Source organism: Dermacentor silvarum, chromosome 7 (genome assembly GCF_013339745.2).
Source record: "Dermacentor silvarum isolate Dsil-2018 chromosome 7, BIME_Dsil_1.4, whole genome shotgun sequence".
In the NCBI taxonomy this organism is placed as follows: domain Eukaryota; kingdom Metazoa; phylum Arthropoda; class Arachnida; order Ixodida; family Ixodidae; genus Dermacentor; species Dermacentor silvarum.
Window position 1 is genome coordinate 50787162 of NC_051160.1, and position 23210 is coordinate 50810371.

A 23210-nucleotide genomic window follows, 5' to 3' on the forward strand; every position below is an offset into this window, starting at 1 on the left:
TGTCCTATGGAAGATGTATGCAGACCCTGTGTCCACCAAAACATCGTCTCTGCAGTCACACGCACCCTGCGCGGCCCTGCCCTCACCCATCTTTGAGCGTTGTCTATGTGCTTGGGCAGCAAGAGAATGCAAAAACAAACGTGTCAACCTCATCAGCGAGGCCTAGCGCCAGTGCTATAGTTCGGGAACCGTAATGCGCTAACTTTGCGTGGCGTAGAGACGCGCTGAATGAACCCGCGCAAGTAAGAACGTCAAAAAAAAAAACGGTATTCGCATGGTTACGCGGACAATAGCATCATGCTTGCAAGAATAACAGTAACGAAAAAAAATTATTCGCACAGTCGATCAAGTGAAATACTTACGTACGTGCAGTGACCACTTCGCTGACCACTAAGTGCTTTTCACTCACGGTCACTAACGGTCACGGTCATTTCGCTTACAGTCATATGCATATGTATTTATTCGACAATCGATAAGCCTCGACATTACTTAATTATGAACATAGCACAGTGAGACGGTGTAAGGGAAACAAGAGAAAGAGCAGAGATGGCCCTAACGCTGCAATATTATTGGCTTATTTCGCTTCAGAGACAGCGCACACGAAGAATTCTTGCCGTACGCGATATCTTCAATACAAACTTCGCGCACGATCTACGTTAAGGTTCACCGTGAGCGAAGCTTGTTCCAAATTCAGACATTCGAAAGAAAAGCCATTCCAGGTAAACAAACGTAAAAAATAGGTAAACAAGTACATCTTTATAACAAGCCCTGTTATAACCCCTATTGGGATTGACAGTATGTATAAATAAATAACTACTAAATACTAAAAATAAAAATCTAGCACCTGGGCTGTATCAGTTGCACTGGCATCTGTGATCACTGTCGCACGTCGGTTCGCTGCAGGTACCGCGCTGCTCGATCGCCACGCTTATGCTTTGACATTTGGTTATAAGCACCCTGCACTGCACCAGATCCCATAAATTTTGCATGATTGAGCTGTTCAGTTGCATCGGAAGCGCATGGAGTAACCACCGCATATCTACCAACCACTCACACGCGTCGTCGGGCCGCAGGCGCCTGGTTCTAAGCATTGCCCGACAGCTATACGTACGCGCCTGCTTTCGCTAAATGAGGCAACCCTCAACCGCGAAACGTAATGGTGGTCAAATTCAATCGAAGATACGGTCACATGTGCCAAGCAATAACAATGAAATATACCGCTGATTAGCACGCCAGGTGTCGACGAAGCAGACGCGGCTGTCGCCGCTACCGACGACGAAACACCACACCCACTGGCTGGGCTTGCTGTTGCCATGACAAACTACACTGAGCGCTCACGCGAGCACGTGAAACATGTAAAAAGTCAAGCGGCACAAGACAAGCGAAGCGGAAGAAAACAATCGAAATAATGCGCGGCGAAGATCACACAACCGAAGTGCGACGGGACTGCTCTCGCAGGGCGCACAGTCCAAAATGGCGGCGTAACATGTTCTGACGCTAGACGTCGCCCGTGTCGGCCAATGGCGCTGCTTAAACGTCGGTTTGTGAAAATGTCTATATGATCAATTGCCGGTCGAATCTCAGCTTCGTCACGCTGCCGTCTGACAGGATCAATGACTGACTGACAGGATCAATGGGTGCGCGGGACAGTGTGTCAGCGCATTCATGCTACGGCCACACTAACAAACTATGGTGACGTCAAATTCAAGTAGCCGCAAGCTCCATCACGCCAGTCATCCTGAAGGGTCGCGCATGCTTGCCAACCAACTGAGGGCATGGTGGTCCGTCACTACTTTGAAGGGACGCCTATAGAGGTAGGGGCGAACCTTGATGATCGCCCACACGACTGCGAGGCACTCTTTCTCCGTAGTCGAATAATTCTCCTCGGCCCGGGACAGATTGTGAGCGGCTGGTTTAGACTATAGGTCGTTCCACTCCATCTTGACGATGGATGAGGACTGCGCCAAGGCCAATGCTACTGCCGTCGCTATGCACCTCAGTATCACCATCATCGTCAAAGTGGCCAAGAACGGGTGCTGACAGCAGACGCTGTCGTAATGCAGCAAAAGCCGCCTGTTGCTCATTATGCCTGACAAATAACGTGTCCTCCCTTGTAAGGCAAGGCCGGGGTTCCGCTATCTTCGAAAAAGCCTTAATAAACCGGCGATAGTAGGCGCACAAACGCAGGAAGTGCCAGACGGCCTTCTTATCGGCAGCAGCTTGAAATGCAGCCACAGCGGCAAGCTTGTCTGGATCGGGTCGGACGTCCCTTAGACGCTGACTAAATTCCCGAGGAACTTGAGTTCCTCATGACCAAAGTGGCACTTCTCGGGCTTAAGTGTGAGGTCTGCCGATCGGATAGTTTCTAGCATACTCCACAGGCGGTGAAGATGCTGCTAGAATGTTTCAGAGATACAACCCCATCATCAAGGTGCACAAGACAGGCCTGCCAGTTCAGTCTAGTGAGGACAGTGTTCATCGTTGTACTGGTACTGGTATTATTGCGATAGTAACTATGCCACATCAGTGGCATTTCTGCTGGTGTCGCCTTCGCCGTCGCCGTGAGGTTCCGTATCAAGGCCAAGGGTGCTAAAATCGTCGCCGTGCGCCGTATGCTGTATTTGCGATTGAAAGCTTGCGAGAGTGAGCAGGCTATCGCGGCTCAATTTCCCGCACGTAAGGGAGGGAAGCGGGGAAGAAGCATGCTTTCTTCCGTCGTGCGCAACGCTTCGGGGGAATAGTAGGGAGCCGGGGCGGGGGGGCGGTTCTACTTCGAGCGGCCCGCGCGGCTGTATCTTGAAAGCCATCTGCAACGGGGGAAAGAGTCCGCCCTGCGCTGTGTTTTCGCGATTGCCGTGCTGTTTTCGCTGCCACACTTCTTCACTCCAGTGTTTTGACAGCGAGTTTCCGCGGTCATCCTGTGAGATGTGTTCATGTTTGCTTGTGCGCGCGTGGCGTCATGCTAGTTAATTTAGTGAGCATGCCTTTGTTCACAAGTTACTACGGCCAATAAAAATACTAGCCTTACATCGCATAGCTGTCCAATAATTTGCCATCGTAATCGACGACTTTTTTATAGAGTAAATAGTACTGTTTATTAGGTTCTCGTGGGAAATTTCAATGCATTTTTGAAGAGTGTGTATAAAAATTATTTGCTACACGTTATCGTTAGCCTAACCCTTTCTTCTGTGCTCGAAAGAGAGCTTATGTGGCATGCAAGAGGTGGCCGGAGGCATATTTTAAAATGCTTTCGTTGATCTCCTTTGCAGAATGGAAAAGAGCTTCGCAAACAGTAATGCAGCGGCCACACTAACAAAAAACAACGCAGGCAAATCCGCCAGTGCCAAAACATGTTAGCATTGGTATCGCTGCCCTTCTCGGGGTCATTACCCCCACGTCAAGTACTCTCTAGATTGGCTCTGGGGTGAAATCGCAACGACAGTGACAGCGGTTCTGCGAGACGTTGATAGCTCTTCTCGGCGTTTGCACGAGTGAAGAAAGCTGCTGCGGCTGCTCAATAATGTTCGTAGTCAGCCAGTCAGCGGCAGGTCACAAAAATAGCTCCCGGCACCAAATCACTACGCAGCAGGAAAATATGGCCTTTCGCATGTTTTTACCTGGCACGCTGTCAGCCACCTTGCGGCATGTCCCGTGCGTCTATCCGCTACTCTGGCTGTATTTTAATTCCGTGGCAAACATCTCAAAATGATAACTTCTAATGACGTGTAAAAAAGCTTTCGTTTGCTTCGAAGATGCAAGCCTGACTGAAAAGTGGGGAAAATATTATGAACTAATTACTTTATTACTAATAGCACAAAATAATGAAGGCATATATCTGGGAGGTTATTGACAACATAGAGATGGATTTCATTCGCAGATAACTTTTTGCTTTTAATATAGTTTAGTATAGCGAGAGCACATGCATTAAATGTTTGCAAAGACATTTATGCGGAGAACTTGCTCTACCACTCAGTCTTGTATTCAGGACTCTTGGTTATAATGAAATACTTTGAAATAGACTTTGCTGAGCTCCATGGCCCGCTGTAAACTTACCCTAATCTCTGAGTAATGCAGCCAGTTTAGACCAAGCTGGACTTATTAAAAAGTACCACAGGTGCTACGTTTAGACTTTAAGAGGAAGCTTTATATAGCTCGGACCCAAATTACGATGACACCTTTTCAAATATATGTAAAAACTTACAAACGCTTTCTGACATAATCACTGGGCCAATTTTAACGAAATTTGTTGCATTTAGGAGAAAGCGTTAAATTATACAGACTGTTTTAGGCGTAATTTTGATTTATTGCCTGTATGTATTAAGTAGAATTTTCATAATTGGTAAGTTTGAAAGACAAAGTAGAAGCATGAAGTTTGCAAATTTTAGCTGTGCACCAAGAACAGATATGGCAGTTTTGTCAATTCAACCCATTAGAGCATCGGAAACGGATAAATTTATTAGGTCAATCTACACCTTACGTGAATTTGCTGCATTGATTACAAGGGTTATGCAATAGTTCTACTCCCAAATTATTGGTCTATTTGATCGCCGTGTTTATAACATCATATTTGTTCATTTAGATGTACTATTAGGTGCAATTTACAGAATCGTTATATCATTTTTCTTCGCTAAGAAACACAGTTGTATACTTCACAGGTTCATTTTCTGAAAGTTTTAGATATTTGTCAATTTAATAAAAACTAACAATATCAATCTGAAATTCGCAACCAACAGTCACTAAATTTTAACATTTTCTTTTAAGTACAAAAACCTAATCAAATTTGGTGCTGTGGTTGTCGACAAAAACGATTTCTCGCTTTCCTATTTATTTAAATAGGAGGCCGCGAGTTTAAGCTTCCTCGTAAAACGAAATGAAAAGCCTTTATTAGCGACTTGAAATAAAGAGTACACGGCACCGCCGGTAGAAAGCAATTGATTATAGCCACTAATGAAAGTAATCAATACAACCGTGATTTCATTCGTACAACGCTTTTATTCCGACAATGTCACACTGTGCACTAGGCAGCATTTAGAACAGGTGGGTGGAACGTAGCAGTTCACTGAAGGTCTGCGCTGACTAAAAAAGGCGTTGTGAAAGCCTCACTATCAGGAACTGTAACGAGAATAAATTAGGTGATAAATCTGCATAGTGCTTGCATTTCTTCAGAATCAATGCTATTTCTTGTTGTTGCAGGATGCATGCAGCGGGTTAGCGCACGGTGTACCGGCTATCTAGCAAGAAAATATAACACTGAAGTTTAAACGATACTGAAAGCATGTGCAGAATGGCAATGCTGTGCTCAATAGCAAGCTACGCGAATGCCGCACATGTTATGGGCTTTCGAGAGAATGAAGAAATCACGGCGGGAAACGAAAACTTTTTCGTTTTGTGCGCAGAAAAGAAGATTAGTTGGTCGCATCAGAAAACTGGTACGTGCATAACGAAATAATACACAACAGAGAGAAATTAATGTACAATAACAAACTAAGGAATGATTCGCGTAGAACATTTATGCCGACTGCATGAGAATATGAAAAATAACGCTAAGGCTCTTCATACAACCAGACAGACTACGACAAAGTGAACATAGCAATAGCCCTTGAATGAGTGGGGTCGTACCGCAGCGACATTTGCAGGTGGAAACCTCTGTGGAACACTGCAACAACTCATCAGAAGCACATTCAGGCTGGAAATTCTGGATCAGGTAATGACAGGGAGCTTTATCCGTGACTGCGAAAAGAAAAATATAGTTTGAATCATATAGGTGTAGGGTGTTATGCGGCAAAAAGGCACGCTGTTGTGATGTGCTCATGGATTTTGACAAGTCGTTGTTCTTTACCGTGCGCCTTATCATCATCATCATCATCATCAACCTATATTTATGTCCACTGCAGGACGAAGGCCTCTCCCTGCGATCTCCAATTACCCCTGTCTTGCGCTAGCTGATTCCAACTTGCGCATGCGAATTTCCAAACTTCATTACTCCACCAAGTTTTCTGCCATCCCCGACTGCGCTTCCGTTCTCTTGGTATCCATTCTGTAACCCTAATGGTCGACCGGTTATCAATCCGACGCATTACATGGCCAGCCCAGCTACACTTTTTCCGCTTAACGTCAACTGGAATATCGGTTATCTCCGTTTGTTCTCGGATCCACACCACTCTCTTCCTGTCTTTTAACGTTAGGCCTAACATTTTTCGTTCCATTGCTCTTTGTGCGGTCCTTAACTTGTTCTCGAGCTGTCTTTGTTAACCTCCAAGTTTCTGCCCCATATGTTAGCACGAGTACAATGCAATTATTGCACACTTTTCTTTTCAACGACAGTGGTAATCTCCCAGCCAGGATTTGGTAACGCCTGCCGTATGCACTCCAGCCCAATTTATTCTTCTATCAATTTCTTTTTGATGATTAGGGTCCCCTGTGAGTAATTGACGTAGATAAACGTACTACTTTACAGACTCTAGAGCCTGACTGGCGATCCTGAATTCTTGTGTTCTTGCCAGGCTACAGAACATTATCTTTGGCTTCTGCATATTCATCTTCAACCCCACGCTTACACTTTCTCGGTTCAGGTCCTCAATTATTTCTTGTAATTCTGTATCTCCCACTTCCCCTTACCCTATTGAGGAGTAGCAGGCTAGAGACAAGCTCTCCAGGCCGACCTCTCCTCCCTTCCCTTCATTAAAATCTACTCCTCCTCCGTCCCCATTATTGCTGAATAGGACAATGTCATCTGCAAACCGGAGGTTGCTGAGATATTCGCCGTTGATCCTTACGCCTAAGCCTTTCCTGTCTAAGAGCTTGAATACTTCTTCTCAGCATGCAGTGAATAGCATTGAAGAGACTGCGTCTTCTTGCCTCACCCCTTTCTTGATAGGTAACTTTCTACTTTTGTTGTGGAGAATCAAGGCAGCTGTGGAATCTTTGTAGATATTTTCCAAGATATTCACGTATGTTTCCTGTACCCCTTGGTTACGAGAATGTCGTTATGTATGTAGGCATCTCTACTGAATCAAATGCATGCTCATAATCTATGAAAGCCATATAAAGATGTTGATTGTACTCCGCAGATTTTTCCATTACCTTATTGGTGACATGGATATGATTCATCATTGACTAAGTCTTTCTGAAGCTAGCCTGTTCTCTTGGTTGACTGATGTTAAGTCTTGCCCTGATTCTATCGAAAATTATCTTGGTGGATATTTTATACAATACTGAAAGCCAGCTAATGGGAATTTATTTGTTTAATGGTCCCTTCCCTTCTTATGGATTAGTATAATGTTGGCTTTCTTCCAGCTCTCTGGTGTACTTGAATTCATGAGGCATTTCGTATAAAGGGCCGCAGCTTTTCAAGCATTATAGCTCCAACATCTTTGAATAAATCGACTGTTATTCTGTCTTCTCCAGCAGATTTTCCCCTGGTGATGTCTTGCGTGGCCCTTCTAACTTCATGGCTAGTTATAGAAGGAGCCTCTGTATCCGGTTCATCACTATTTTGAATGAAAGTAGCTTGGCTGCTTTGGGCTCTGTACAGGTCAGTATAGAATTCTTCCGCTGCTTTTACTACGTCATCGAAATTGCTGATGATATTACCATGCTTATCTTTCAGTGCATACATCTTGCCTTGTCCTATGTCAAACTTTCTTCTTACTGATTTTATGCTGGGTCCATGTTTTACTGCTTCCTCAATCTTTTCCACGTTATAATTTCGAATATCCCTTACGTTCTTCTTGTTGATCACTTTTGACAGTTCAGCGAATTCTATCTGATGTTTTGAGTTTGATACTTTGATTCTTTTTCGTTTCTTTATTAGGTTCTTTGTTACTTGGAAGAGCTTACGCACTGGTTGCCTTGATGCCTTACCTTCCACTTCAATTGCTGCTTCTGAGATCAGCCTAGTTACTTTTTCATTCATTACCTCTATGTTGTCTTCATCTTCCTGTTCTAAAGCTGCATATTTTTTTGCGAGCACCAGCCTTACCTGATGTTTACAGTGCTACAAGTGCTGCTGTTCTGTGCAGTGATTGCATGCGGTGACAGTGATTGACTGTGATTGTGCATCTGTGCTCCCTTTCTTTCTCTATCTCTGCTTTCCTGTCACTTTACCTCCCCTCCCCTCTCTCCCCAGCGTAGGGAAGCCAACCGGACCTTCCCCTGTAGTTAACCTCCCTGCCTTTCCCCTTTTCTTCTGTCTCTATGTATGTATGTAGTGTATGTATGTATGTATGTATGTATGTATGTATGTATGTATGTATGTATGTATGTATGTATGTATGTATGTATGTATGTATGTATGTATGTATGTATGTATGTATGTATGTATGTATGTATGTATGTATGTATGTATGCATGCTATGCATGTATGCACGTTAAAAAGAAGTGGCAGTGTTCCACATAGGCGCTATATGGGCTAGTGTAACCTCAATAACAACGTTGTGACTACCTTGAGCGTCTACGCCACAACAATCACTCAGTACCATCCCTCAGGCTGATAGGAGCTCAAGGCAGGTGACACTTGGAAGTAAAGTTTCAGCGGTGCAGGAAAGGCAAATGAATGCTACCTGCGCGCAACAGACGTGAGTACCATGTAAGCCTGAGAGACAGATAAATGTCTATGAATTAGGCTGGTATGAAATGCACGAAGGAACCTCAAACAAGGACCTCTGCGCAAGGCCAAGGTATGCGTTGCGTGGATTGCGGGAAAATATTATCGGCAGAAATCTCCCACCAGCATGTTTTTGTTTTATATGAGAGAGAACACCTGAAAAAACGAAATTTGAACGCAGTACACTCACCACAAAAGCACCGGCACTCGTCCTCCCCAATGAAGCACCCAACGTTTGTTGCATTCTGGCAATTACCTATGGTGCATTCGGGTTCCTCTGGAACGTTGAAGCAGATGCAGAGACACGTAATGAATATTTTGAATAAGTGTTTTGAAGGGTTCAGCTAGATGACGTCATTGATAATCCTACTTCATAAGGAGCAGAAATATGACCGACCGTAGAATGTTTCCCTGGCATCATGGGGCTGCGGCCATGGTAGGCTCGCTGACAAGCTGAAGATGACCTAAAGTTCAGCCAGCAGATATGCGGTTGTAATGGCAAAGTTAAATATTACCGCAAAGTCTATATCTCTAACAAAAGCTACAGAGTAATAATAGAACTATTCTCTTCGACCGACTTTCACTTTAACAGCGGCAGGCAGTATTGCAGTGTTGTGTGGTGCGCGATTAAGACAATAAATTGAAAGCAGGGAAACGTAACGATTGTGCGCAACGTTGAGTACGAGCTCGCATGAAAGAAAGAAATTGCGGGTTGCGTAAAATCGATAAGAACTTACCGGAGGTCACGGAGAGTGTAAGGACACAAAGAAAGAAACTGATCACGGCGAACTTCATCGTAGAACAACTGCAATAGAATGAGTAGGACCCTCTGTGCTTTGTGCCGGCAATGCAACGGTTATATCTAGTGGTGGCTACTCTAAACGGCTGCACCAATTGAACGAAGCGAGAAGCATCAAATTCGTGAAAGGTCGAGTGCCAGGGGATAGGATTGCAACGCCATAGAACCAATACACGTTAACCCCTTTGAAGCAACAAAGTTACTAACACGTGCTACCGGAACGCTTGTAAGTGGTGACATCGATGGCTGGAAGGCGGTAGTGGAAGCATAATGTGCGTTTTCGTGAAACGGGTGCAATGCTTCCGGTGTTGATGCAACGAACGGTTACAGGAAGCGTGCTAGACATGTGCTGTGTGTTGCTACCATGTTGCTACCCTATAGGACCAAAGCGGAAAAGAGCGCAGTCGCTCCTGATTAGTTCACTGTTTTTTTATAGTGCTATAGTTGATGGCTGCGCATAGATATATTGTGAAGCAGTCACGCCGGAGCTCTCAGTTAACGACGCGAAAAAAGGATCTGGGTGCATGTTGCAAAGGAGAATCGGATGTTCTGGGAAGCTACGTTTGCCTGCTACGTAAGCAAAAAAAAAAAACACTTATGGCAAAAGACGAGTATGAAATAAAACCTAACATATTCGTTCGGTTCCGGAATGTTCACGTGCACGCATAACTGTCGTTGTCGGATAGAATGGAGTTTACCCTTCCACGTCGCATGGTTCAAGTAGGTTTTCCTTCACTGTTTTGACAAGCGCATATACATGCATTTGTGAAGTGTAAAATTATGGGAACAAATCTAATAGAAATGATACATTCAAAGTTCATCTTTATATTTATTTGCATCCTCACGTGAAATAAAGTTCACCGCGGGGCACTTTTATTGAGGTTCATTCTAAAGCGAAGCATCCTATGTCTCACTGATTCGCCCGTGAGCACCGAAAACGCACTGCAAAAAAGCCAGCTTTGAGAATGCAAATATCTGCGCATCTGCGCACACAATCATAGAACACTACAGTTTACATTCGCCGTTGTACCCAAAAAAAAAACAATGCTAACTGCAACGCCACGCTACCCAGACGATCTGTGTATATCTGCCTCGCATTACGTGCGTCACGCAATGAATTCCCGGCCGTCACCATGGGTAGGCCGAGGGTGCAGCGCACGATAGAAGAAGAGGCTGCCGTATACGCGAGCGTAAGCGAGTGCGCGATTGTGCCCGTAAAACCGATCCCGTGTATCGGCAATGGCGTTCAGTCCATGAAGGTATGAGTGTGTGCGTGTAATCAATACGCTACATGATCTAAAATGATGGCTATGCAACTTAGCGAAATCTGTCTTCATTCAACCTCAACGTTCAAAAAATACAATCCTAAACAAGCAATCAAATCACATCTGCATCGCATCGTGTCGCTCAGCATTTCTTGGGTTCGTTGCGTGGTCGTTGGCATTGGACATTGACTTTGATTCAGTTTGCATGGGCGAAAGCTCCGCTTTCAACCATCTTTCTTTAAGATGGGGGCTTTGATTTCTTTTCAGTGGGCTTGCTAAATATGGCAACTTCAATGCAATGTCCACTTCAGTAATTGTAAAGAAGCAATATTTCACAATACCAAAACAAGCGGGTGCTCAGGTTCATCTGGCATTTGATGACTTCAACAAAGTAAAAACTAGTACTATGGTGTGCATAAAGGCAACTTATAAAATCATTAAATTTACCCCTCGCCGTTTCCACAGACAGAAATACCAGAATCGCCCACCACTTACGCAGTACTTGCGACGAAGTTGGTTAGGATGGGCGTCACAATGGCCAACACGGATGCGTAACAGAGTGAACCACGCGACTGCCGCAATTGATAAATGGATCGCTTTAATACCTGCCGTTGGTTATTTATGAAAAAGAAATAAGTATTCTATAGTAGTCATCGCGCCACCACCTGGACATTAGCGCTTTTATAGGTGTATTGAGTTTTTGTTGGGGACACGTGCGTCCTGACCATAGTGTAATTTTCTGATAACTAATGCAACGCTGAATCCCAGTTGCCTGGTTTATGGTGAGCTATATTTGAGGGGTTATTGCAAAGTGTCAAGAGCTTAAAACGTTACCGCGCTTTTAAATTGCACTTCACAGGTGGCCTCGAAGGTGCAGAGTACCGCATTGCGTTCTGAAATACGCGTGTACCTAGCAGATAAAACACCATTTCTGCTGTTCACGATACAACCTCAATTTGCTATACGCTTGGCAAAATAAGCCGATACAAGCTGCGTTTGAGATACGTCGCGAAACACCATCGTCAGCATAGATTAGATTTGCGCGTACGGCACGGTGCTGGTAAGTGGTCACGCCGGCTTGGTGGCCAGCCTTTTGAGAAACATGGCAAAGTCAGAAGGAGGTAACATGCAACCCGCGTCTCGATCAGCCTTCGGTATGCAAACACTTTGCGCTCTTTCTAAATCGCTCTACAATGAAACAGCTGCCTTCACATCTTGCTGGTTTAGTCCTGAGGCACTATTACCACAAATGCGATTGCTTTGAGCATGATCTTTAGAAAACCTCGAAGAAATGGCGGCTTGTGGAATTGAACTTTCACTTTCGGCCTCAGGTAAGCCTAGATGAGGAAGTCGAGCGTTATGAGCTTAACTGAGCCATAAGCGTGGCTGGCTGAGGTCGGTCGTACTTAAACGATGAATCTTAGCTTCGCATGCATGGTTCTAGGATAGATGATCAGCCCCGTGGTACTTGAAAATGTGCTCACACACTCTAATCAAGCGCCCAGAAGACGAGCAGCATTGTGGTCTCCGTTTGCAAAACTGGATAGGCGTCGTTGGGAGAAATACACATTGACCTGATGGGCGTCTGTCGGGTTGTGAGTGAGAAAACTGAGTTCCGTCAATTAGTTAGGCGGTCGACATGGAGTTTTGTTGGGACTTATTAGTGGGAAAGTAATATATCAGCTATTGAAATTGGAAGTGGGTGATACGAAAGCATTATACCTTCAAAAGCCCTCGTTTGTGGAACGCGACTAATGAGAGTGGGAACAAAATAGGGATTGTACGGCAGTACACCGAAAGACCGTAGAGTAGTATTGTTTCTTTCTTTCTTCTTTTTACTATGCAGATTTATTTATAAATGCTATTAGCGTGAGGAATTTGCGTTTTTATGGGAGTTCTTAGGCGAGGTGGCCATACTATGGAGTCTAGTAACCCGAGTTTCAGTGGACTTATTAACGAAAATTTGTTAAGTATATTTTATATGGCGAATTACCCCCCCCCCTCTCTCTCTTAGATGACACACACACACATCATAGCTTGTTGTTCACTTGCCTTCATACTAACGTACGCTACGTTTATTTGCTCTATTTCTTATGTTAATTTTGACCCGTTGTTTTTATTACTGTGTTTGGAAACTAGATATTACGCCCTCCTTATGTCTTCAGGCCCTTAAAGGTGTAATAGAATAAATGAAATAAAATGGGTGCCCTAGGTAGAATGAATTGATTTGCAAATTCGGAGATGGTCACTTACTAATGTTCATCTGTTTTGAAAAATCTTAAATATCGTGCGAAAGTGCGACATGTTCATCATCTAATTTCAACTCTCATTCTAGGCAATATCGCTGCCGAGCAGGCTCTACTGCTACGTCAGCTGAAAATGCCTCGTAACAAAAAGAGTGACGAAGGTGGGATGATGAAATGTTAACAAAAACTGATAGGTACACATAGGCAGATGTTCGTGAGGCAAAACATGCCGTATTAGTCACTGCCGCGTCTGGCTGCCAAGTTCAGTTTCAAACTGCGCCGCGCTTTCTGTCACGAGTAGTTACGGCTTGATATGATAGCGCTGCTGGTTTTTCTGTGCTTCCGGCGCACTATGTTACGCTAATGCCTGAAATCTGAATTGAATTTTGATTATGAATTTCTCGGATTAGGAGCAATTTTCAAGAAAGAGAGAGAGGAATGTTTAATGATAAGAAATGCAGAGAAGTTGGCTTGAGGTGCACTCCTCTAACCAGCTACTCTGCGCTGGGGGAGGAGGGGGGCAGTTTTCAAGGTTTATTTAAGATGAATGTGCATTATAATCAGGCTGGCTCCAAATCTCCATTTCAACAACGGCCCTTAAGATACTGCTGAAACTCACGGTATTAAAGGCAAAGCATTACCGCCTCTCCCACTAACTCTTCTGCGAGAACTCGTCTTCATCTACGCCTGATTCTTGTACTTGCATGTTTGCACTCCCACGGACGCTGGATAAAAAAAAAAGGTTTACCTTTTTTTTATGCAGGGGCCGTGGCACTCCTATACGAATGGGACTGGTATACAATGTTTTGTACTCGTTCAAAGCAAGAACTTTGGGAGGTCCAATTGAAGACCATGGCAGCTCCCAGTTCAATCATGCGATAGAATGCGGGCTTGGTAACCTTACACTGGTAGACTGTGGCGCCTACGTAGATCCCATTTTTTTTAAATGCGCTAATGCGCGCCGTTTCAATTTCAGCCTTAATATTAAACAATTAAAAGTATGATGCCGGTAAATCCGATGCAGTGGCTTTTCATCCACATCAAAATTGTCAAGGCGCTGGCCGTGAACTCTATAATGTATCAGTTGAATACGTGCAATGGCTCAAGACAATAGGCGTTCATTTTTCTTAATCATTGTCTTGTTATGCTCATTTGACCTTTTTCGTCAACAAATTGTCTCGCACTGTTAGCTTTATGCGTTACTGCAGAAAGTTTCCAATTTCAGCCAGCGTTATATTGTACAACTCATTCTTGTTCTCCGTTCTTATGGACGGCGAACTTGTCTTCGCCACGACAAACGACAACAAACTACGATGACAAACATAAATAGGCGTTTTGCTTCTGCAAAACCGTATCATTCGCAAAGTGTGTAAATTGCGTTACCTGCTCCATGCTGCTGAACTGTTCAACGAAATGCACATTTTTAGTGTAGTGCTACTTTATGATTTCAAATTATCTCACTCTCATGCAATCAATGAAATAAAGGAACAGCACATAAGAAACGCTTGCAAGGCTGAGGGAATTACGTATGCTAACTCCAATGGTGAATGATGGTCTTTCAGTCAATACCGTACGAATTATGGGAAGCATATGGTGCGATATCGGCTCGCTGCCTCGTTAAATCAACTTCAAGATAGCGGCATTGATTTAACAATACCGGGAAAAGTGCTGCAAGCCATTTTTGTGAAAGCTATTTTGAATGGAAAGAGCAGGGTTTCTTCATTTTTTTCTAGCGACGACTTTGTTAATAGATTTTTTATGCCAGAAATCTAATCTAATTTATCCTGTGCAGTGTGATAAATTTTCCTAATTTTCCTGTGTTTGTCGGAAAGCTGAGAAAGCTGCGCGTGTCGTGTATTATCTGCACATTATAGTATTTTTTATTGCAGGTCCTTCACGAATGATTCTTTCGTAGTATATAGCCGTCATGTCTGTTGCCGTAGTGTAGAGCGAGCATTCAGTTGTCAAGCTACTAGGTGTTGTAGCTTTTACTGAATGATTATTTCCTTTGATGTGACGAAAAAATAAAGGTATAAAATTACTAAGTGTATAGTTCAAATACACCACCCAGAATTTTAATTTCAGTTCAATGAACATATTGAAGAGCAAATTTGGTTTGCTCACGGGAATGGCTTTAAGCTGCACAACCTTCGGGTTCGGCCCATACTTTGAGACTGCACAATGTGCGAGATCGGACCCCGACAAAGGTTAGAAAGAGGCTTTTTGGTAAAGAAGGCGTACATTCCGTTCAGAAGGAGCCCAAGGCAACTCTGTAGCAAGTTTTCGAAAGCACGAGAAAGAACTTTGAAATCCGTGACGTCATATTGAAGAGCCAGGGCTGGCGTTATGAAAAATAAACAAATATATCAACGGTCTTCAATTCGGTTGCAATTCCCTATCGATGTCTCAAGAGAGCCATGTACGGCGGTATAAAAGTTGGCGATAGGTGAGCACAAAGCGGCGCGTGCACACATCGGGTCCTTTCTAAATTAAGAAGAAAGGCGCACGCCTTGGCATTCCGCTGGCTGCCACGGATATGGAGCCATGGGCATCCAGGCAGTCAACATTTTAGACAGATGTGTGCATGGCGACAAGAAGGGTAAACCGTCTTTGAAGACAATTGCTCCCTTGGGCGTGGTGCTCACACTTTTCTTCATTGGGTAAGCCTCTTTCTAACATTTGCTACAGAGTTGCCGTGGGCTCCTTCTGAACGGAATGTACGCCTTCTTTACCAAAAAACCAAAGACACGACTTGAGGATACACGTTCACAGAAACCACGCAAGACTGCGAAACTGGTGCAATTTACTACCGAGCCCTAATTAAAGGTTTTATTGTCGCTCCTTAGTTGACCTTAAAGCCCCATATGCAGTACTACAGTCATTGCGACGAAGATATATACACAGCGATCATACCTATCCGTGAACATGCACCTGCACCTGATAAAATGTGTTTGCTTTAGTACAGAAAACCAACAAGATACCCGAGTAGTAAGCGCCGTAAATAACAGAACCAACACGAAACGCTTGTGTCATTTTTTTTCAGAACGCCTTTTATTAGACATGTGTACATGACTCGAACGACTCGGCTACGGGTTCAAAAATACACATCTACATGTGCATTTGCTGTCAGCTCTGGTACAGCTGATGGAACGACCTGGCGGGCACTGGCGGTTCAGCAAAGACGCACAAGGATTTTCATCCCCCACTGGTGATAGATGTGAGAGAAGGATTAGGTAAAAACTTGCAAATATAATAGGTGCGACACACAAGATATAAACGTGCTTTATTAGCCTGGTAAGAACAACGAAAACTGGCGCAATCAATCATATACAACGTTAGAGCACTTTTTTTTCTTCAGTTAACTTTTATTTCGGTGCTTATTTGAGCGCTTCCTTTGAACGTAGCTTATCATAACAAAGTGAACCTAAAAGGCCACAAGCTGAAGCCTATACAATGAACACAAGACAAAATACGCAAAACTTCGACGCCTTCTTAGCAGTGAAAACAAGCTGTATTCGTATCCTTGAGAGGTATGCAAATAAACTTTGGGGAAACCGGCAAGACGGCTAGTGCTTCTATAAATAGCTTAACAAATAGATAGCTTTAAGTTTATATATTTCATTTTGCCCTGCTGCAATTGGTTTCCTAGAAACCCAGTGTTTGACGAATTTCTCGCATGTATCCATAAAGACAAACGCAATCAAAATTTTCTTCGTACACGTTCAGCAGTGGTTCTCGTACCAGTGCAAAGTTTGATTCCGTTCAATTTTCCTAATAAAAAGCTGCCAGTTTATTGCTCCGCAAACTCTTGCATAACACGCTCTAATTAGTTTTCTTTTATTTATTTCTAAGAAACATCCCTGTACAAGGAGCTCATTTCCAAAGCTTCGAAAGTGTACAAATGCAGACCGACAACATCTAGTGATCCCTCTAAAGACTTCGTGACTTTTGCCCTTTCAAGCAACTACGCAGCTTAGCTTTCAGTTGCTGAACAATGTGACCAACTAGGAACAAAGCTGCCAGAATGATTTTTTTATGTCTGACAGGATCATATCTTTGGGGCTCAGTCGCAGAGGGATTTTTGCATAAATCTTTCTGATACTTCAGGTATAAGCGGTATCCATGCTTGTGCTTTCTACAAATTAAGACACAGGTATTAGTAAAGCGATAACAGAAGCCCTAAAAAGTGTTTGTGCTGACACCTCTTTATTTTCCGCGCTTTCATTTGTTGGGCTGCGTTTAATTTGTCATGTTTTACAAACTCGTCCAGCACTCTGTCCTAGCACAGCTTCATTTTTTTTTCGTGCAGATTGACGTATTTCTTCCTGTCTAAGCACGCTTTACGTGTGCTGGCTTTCTCTTTGGTAAAAATTCAGGAGTTATTTTTGCGCACCTGCCACAGTAGGCCAGTAACTAAACCGTTCCGCTGCTCAGCTCTGGGTTACGGGTCCTATTTTGGCCGTGGCGTCCACATTTCTATGAGGCTGGAATACAAACACGCTCGGGAAACAAGAATTGTGTGCAGGTGAGAGAAACCCAGGGGGCCTAAATTAATCTGGGGTGTGCTTATCGCACAGTATAGTGTGCGGATAATGAAGGACTGATTGGGTGAATGACCAAATATTAAGACACGTGCGGGAATTCTATTCAAGGAACATTCACAATGAATATGGCCAATAAAATTAGAGGTCCAAAAATGACTCTGCAGGATCCTTACTTACCGCATCTGCATTTGCACCGTTCCTCCCCAATAAAGCATGCGACGTTGTATGGCTCTCCGCACCTGACTTCCGGACAATTTGGCTCTCCTAAGGTGTGAAAAAACAAAGGTTAGAAGTAGAAGGTCGCAGCCTTGACCATGTACACCAATCAGAACGAGCCGACTTGAGCTCCTTCCTTTCCTACAAAAATATCATGACTTTAATTTGAATTCTAATAAAATAACATATGCAACTTAGGAGCATCGGAAAACAGTCAACGGAAGGCTAAAGTTTTCAGGTCTCTATGCATCCTCTGCAATTTTCACACTCAATAGTGAAAATTATATATATATATATATATATATAGGACGTTCGAGGACACTATATTTGCGACTTCAGGATGCAGTTTAAATCAAGGTGAAAAGCTATAGAAAGAAACCGCTATGGATATCCTCTGTACTGCAGAAACATAAATATATCTTTGATATTACTTTAGGTTATTGTGCATATTCATACTATTATCATTGTTATTATTATTACTATTATTATTAGTATTATTATTATTATTATATGATTATATGATTTGAAAGCATATATATGGTTTACAGGAATTGTAAACCGAGGAGCAGGCTGGCAACTGCCACCGGAAGGGGCACAACGCCTGTCTACTCTTCAGAAAGCAAGAGACAGAAATATAGAAATGGAGGATCGGAAGAAGGGGAGGAAAGAGGAAAGAAAGAGCATGATGGCAAATCTGAAAGAATTTTTGATAAATTGAGTGTTTATGACGCCAAAAGTTTGTATTCAGCAATTCAATAACATCAAAATTCTGTACATTTGTGAAGTAGACATAACCAAAAGTGTACATTTTCTGGTACGCTCGCAGTAAGGAGAGTAGCTTGATCGCAAATCTTAGCAGAAATTTCCGTACACCACTATTAGGTGACATAAAAATGTTCGCACTTCTGCATTGAACCATTTTATTCAACCATAGATAATTTCCTACTCGCTGCGTTCTGCTAATTGTTGTGACTGCACACTGAAATTGAATCTATAACTTGCTGCTGAATGAAGAAGACGTGACCTACACATCATAAGTACTCACAAATCCGTGCCACCTAGTGAAATATGTTCTGTTGAAACTTCTGCTTTGACGAGTGAATATACAAGTTAGTCAAATGTTCAATTCACTGAAGTAACGTAAATTGAGCAAATACAATAAAAAATCTTACTCAACATGGAAGCACAGCCCGCCATGGATCCCCCTCCCCCGACCCACCTAAAAAAGTGTACCGCTGCATGCACTCATCACTGTGATCTAAATTCGTCAATACCACTACAAATATCAAGAAGCCATGATGAGCTATTGTGTGGAAATAGCATTGCATCCGGATTTGTGTGCACATTCAGGAAAACCTTTAGACTTAACACTCAAGTCAAAATCAGAAGTCCAATAAAGAGTTTATATTGCCTGCAGCCACAGTTGATATCATAGCGAGAACCAGTAGTCCGAGTGACAGGAGTTTTCCTCTCATGGTTGCTGTAATGACAAAAAAATAGAGTGACCGATACTTTCATTAGAAGGCGGGTATTCTTAAATGCTTGTAGCTTGTTATGGTGCGCAAACTCTTGGCAAAGTTCTTGAAAATGAAAAATCAAATATGGCGCACAGTAGCAGACTTCCATATTAATAAATTAAAAAAATGGTTTACTCTGCGTGCTGCCCCATGACACTGTTGAGTTATCCCAAGGCACGAAGTTCACCTCTACTTCAATTCTATTGTGTGTTCAGTGTTTGTGTGGTTATACGTATATAGGAAGCATATTGGAACAAGCGTGATGTACATTTTTGGGAATTCAGTGTATAGTTTCCAGAACACGTCCTCTCTCAAAAGGACCATTTGTAAACAGCATTTTCTTAAATTATTGAAACACATTTGTGCAAATTCAGCGTGATGCTATCAGAATACAACCTCTCTGAAAATGATTCTCGACCACTGACACCGAACAACACGTGGCGGAACCTACGCGCTTACTGAATTAGTTTACCACCAAAAAAAGGAAAACAACTTATACGTACCTTTGATTGTTCCTAAACGTGCTTAAGTCACTTGTGCGAAGCCCACTTTGTCAGAACACTTTTGTCAGTGCTGGAGTTACTTGGTACTCTGTGCTTGCGAGACTGCGGCGCTGGCTCGGTTTCCCGCTTCTTTATGTCCTCCTCACGGCATCTAAGAAAAAAAGTTGATTAAAAATAAACAGCACCTTAAGTTGCGAACCGCTGTGGCAAGCACATTCTGGCGTTACCGAAACGTTGAGGATATGGAGAGGCTATTAAAAACACTTTACCACGGGGATCTTTTTTTCCCCCACGACATGCTGTTGCAAGCTTGCTGATCAAGCGCGAGTGAAGAAATAAATGGCTTTTGATTTTCTTTTTGTTGTTGACCTGCTGCTGGCATATCCCGCTCGCACTATGCTGACTACGATGTGGTTTTAGTGGCGCCACACATAATCACAAAAGTGTTAGTGCGAAGCATTCTCGGCCTCATTCTTGGCCCTTTGCGGTAGGCAAGTTGCAAGGTAGATGCTTGTCTCATCTCGCTTTAATAAAATACGATATAGGCTGCAACCGGGGGTGGAATCGAACCTCTGCCATCGAGTGCAGGAGCCCGGTGCTGTTACCATCAAGCCATAATCGCAGGTGCATGTTTCTTGCTTCAACGAACGTACGTCCAACTGTGGCTTACGCGGCATCTTTCCATATCACTGCTCGCGCTCTGCGGCGCACTAGACTGCACTATATCTGGGACCGGTCCCACTTTTTTTCAGTACTTTCCTAGTAGCAAGCTAAGTAGAAATTGTGTGACGTTGTACCGACTTCATGATCGGCCAAGTTATCCATCCTTGTTTCTGATGTACTACGCCTTTGGCCTCCATCACGCTTTAACATTTCTTCGCCGGAGTACAAATGACATTGTCATTTTAAAAACACCACATGACATACCCATAGGTTGGCACAATTGTATAACACTTATTCGCTGAGGACGTATCAGGATGTGGTTATCTTGCTTACGCTTATCCACTGCCTATGTAGAAACCAACAGTTGCCATATAGCAAGCTCGCGAAGAACGGCCGGCGTAGAAATCATGCTGCAGACGCCATACGATCGTCGTCAACGTGGTCGTCGTATTGCTGCTGTCGTCACAGACACGTACACTCACGACCCACACACACTACCCATTTACAGAAACACGTTGTTCAACCTGGTATCACTTGCTGAACCCCCAGCATTGCTAGATAGCCAAACACCTGCAATGTGTATCGTGTAACATCAAATAACAGAGTGCATGGGATTTGCACAATTTTTATGCGATCGTACTAGTCATTCTATTTTATTCAGTAGGCTGCACTAAGGCTTATTCTAAGTTGCAACAGAAATATAAAGTGATCCAAACGTATACAGTATAAAGGTATCCAAATGTGGATAGAGTATAAGCAACGACCAGTAAATTGGGCCATGTTTCTAACGTTGCAAGTTAGAATGGATGTCGATGCAAAAAACGGTTGCTATGCCAAAAGGAAGGGCTAGGCCACGGCATTTGTACATGCGCGTGGTTCCAACCTCCCAGGCTGGCTCACTCGCCGATAGGATGTGACGCTTCAGAATTAAAGAGAGAGAATAGCGTATATTACAAAAGAAAAATAACGGAACCGTTGTCGGGGCTTCAGGGTCTTCACTACAGGGCCGTACACGCCGGCACTAACAACCTCCTGGCCACTACAGTTCCGCGCAGCGTATGAGTCATCGTGCGCGTTCTGTGCCACCTGCATTAAAACAGTCAACGTGACACTGTGGCTGTAGCCCGGGGCTACACCAGCCCTAGCTGCGGCACACCAGCCACTTTCCTATTATCAGCTTTTGCGTAGCTGCTCTGTCGAATAACCTCTATAACGGGTGCCTATTCTCATATAAAACCTAGCTGCGGCACACCAGCCACTTTCCTATTATCAGCTTATGCGTAGCTGCTCTGTCGAATAACCTCTATAACGGGTGCCTATTCTCATATAAAAATTATTCCAGCGGATCAAATACTCGCTTACACACGGTTAAGATGTCAATACTGAAAATTGATTACAGGGTACCGGCTTTGCCGTGGCAAACACAGGCATCGGTTTGAAACACGCGATCTTTCTCCCTGCTGATGTAATTGAAAGCCTGGCAACCTGTGCCGTTTGCTGAGCCTCGATGACTTCTTCACTCGTATTGTGGATTCCAAGGTCCATCAGTTTCTCTGTGCTCGTGCGCATCGGAAGACCTAGGACTCTCTTGATGCTTTTTCGAATGAGAGTGTTTAATTTAGTCCTTTCGTGGCGTTGCCACTTGTGCATGGATGCGACATAGTTTATGTGGCTCATCAAAAAGGCATGGAACAGTCTGAGGAGGTTGTCCTCCCGAAGACCACCCCGATTGTTGGAGATCCTAACGATTAATCGGATGACCCCTTCCGCCTTGGAAGTCAGACGGTCGATCGTACGGCCGTTCTGTCCGTTGGCTTCGATTATCATGCCCAGAACACGTATGAAATCCACCCTCGGGATTCGCTTCCCCGCAGCCGTGTGCAGCATAATGTCGACGTCGGCCAGTGGTTTCCAGTTTTTGGGTTTAGGACCCCTTCTGGTGGGCCGATATAAAAGAAGTTCGGACTTTGACGGCGAGAGCTTGAGACCCATTTCCTTGATGTACACTTCAACACAGTCGATGGCCTCCTGAAGGGAGCTCTCCACGCAGCCCTCCGAGCCACCGACACTCCATATGGTAATATCGTCCGCGTAAAGGGAGTACTTGATGCCGTCCAGGCTTGCGAGCTCGGCAGCAAGCCCGCACATGGCAATGTTAAACAGCAGCGGGGAGACGACTGAGCCCTGAGGAGTGCCGAAGGAACCCAGATCGTAGGGCTCAGATTTAAGGTCCCCTAGCTTGATAGTGGCTCTTCTATCCCTAAGGAACGAGCTGGCGAACTTGTGAAAGTTGGTTCCTAGGTTGAGGCGAGAGATGGATTCGAGTATGTGGGAGTGCGAAACACTGTCAAAGGCCTTCTCTAGATCGAGGCCGAGAATGGCCCTAACGTCCTTTGTCTCCTGATCTATAATATGATGTTTCAACATTTTCATGACGTCCTGAGTCGATAGGTGTGGTCTGAAACCTATCATGTTGATAGGGAAGAGGTTTGTTTCCTCAATGTGTTTTGATATACGATGGTTGATGACGTGCTCGGCGACCTTGCCTATACAAGACGTGAGAGAAATCGGTCTCAAATTGTTAAGACTGGGACTCCGGCCTGGTTTGGGGATGAGAATGACTGACGCCATTTTCCAGTGCTCGGGGAAAACCCCCGACTCCCAAATACGATTGATTCTTTGGTGAGGATGGTGACAGAATCGTCGTCTAGATTACGTAGCGTCTGGTTCGTGATGCCGTCTGGGCCGGGGGCGGATTTCCCGTTAACATTGGTTAATGCGTTCCGGACCTCTGCTTCATGGAAGGGCTTGTCCATCTCGAGGGCTGGCGATCCCGTGTATTGCGGGTAGCC

At 44.0% G+C, this 23210-nt stretch overlaps 1 protein-coding gene across 1 annotated transcript; it reads right to left on the reverse strand.

The window, feature by feature from the left end:
• Nucleotides 1–4972: 4972 nt before the first annotated feature.
• On the reverse strand, nucleotides 4973–9611 carry LOC119459516 (uncharacterized). Its single transcript, XM_049670639.1, has 4 exons — nucleotides 9343–9611; nucleotides 8796–8882; nucleotides 5620–5730; nucleotides 4973–5112 (listed from the first exon to the last, which is right to left on the reverse strand). Exons 1-4 carry the CDS (start codon nucleotides 9398–9400, stop codon nucleotides 5057–5059), a joined length of 312 nt encoding a protein of 103 aa, XP_049526596.1. The 5' UTR covers nucleotides 9401–9611; the 3' UTR covers nucleotides 4973–5056.
• Nucleotides 9612–23210: the final 13599 nt, after the last annotated feature.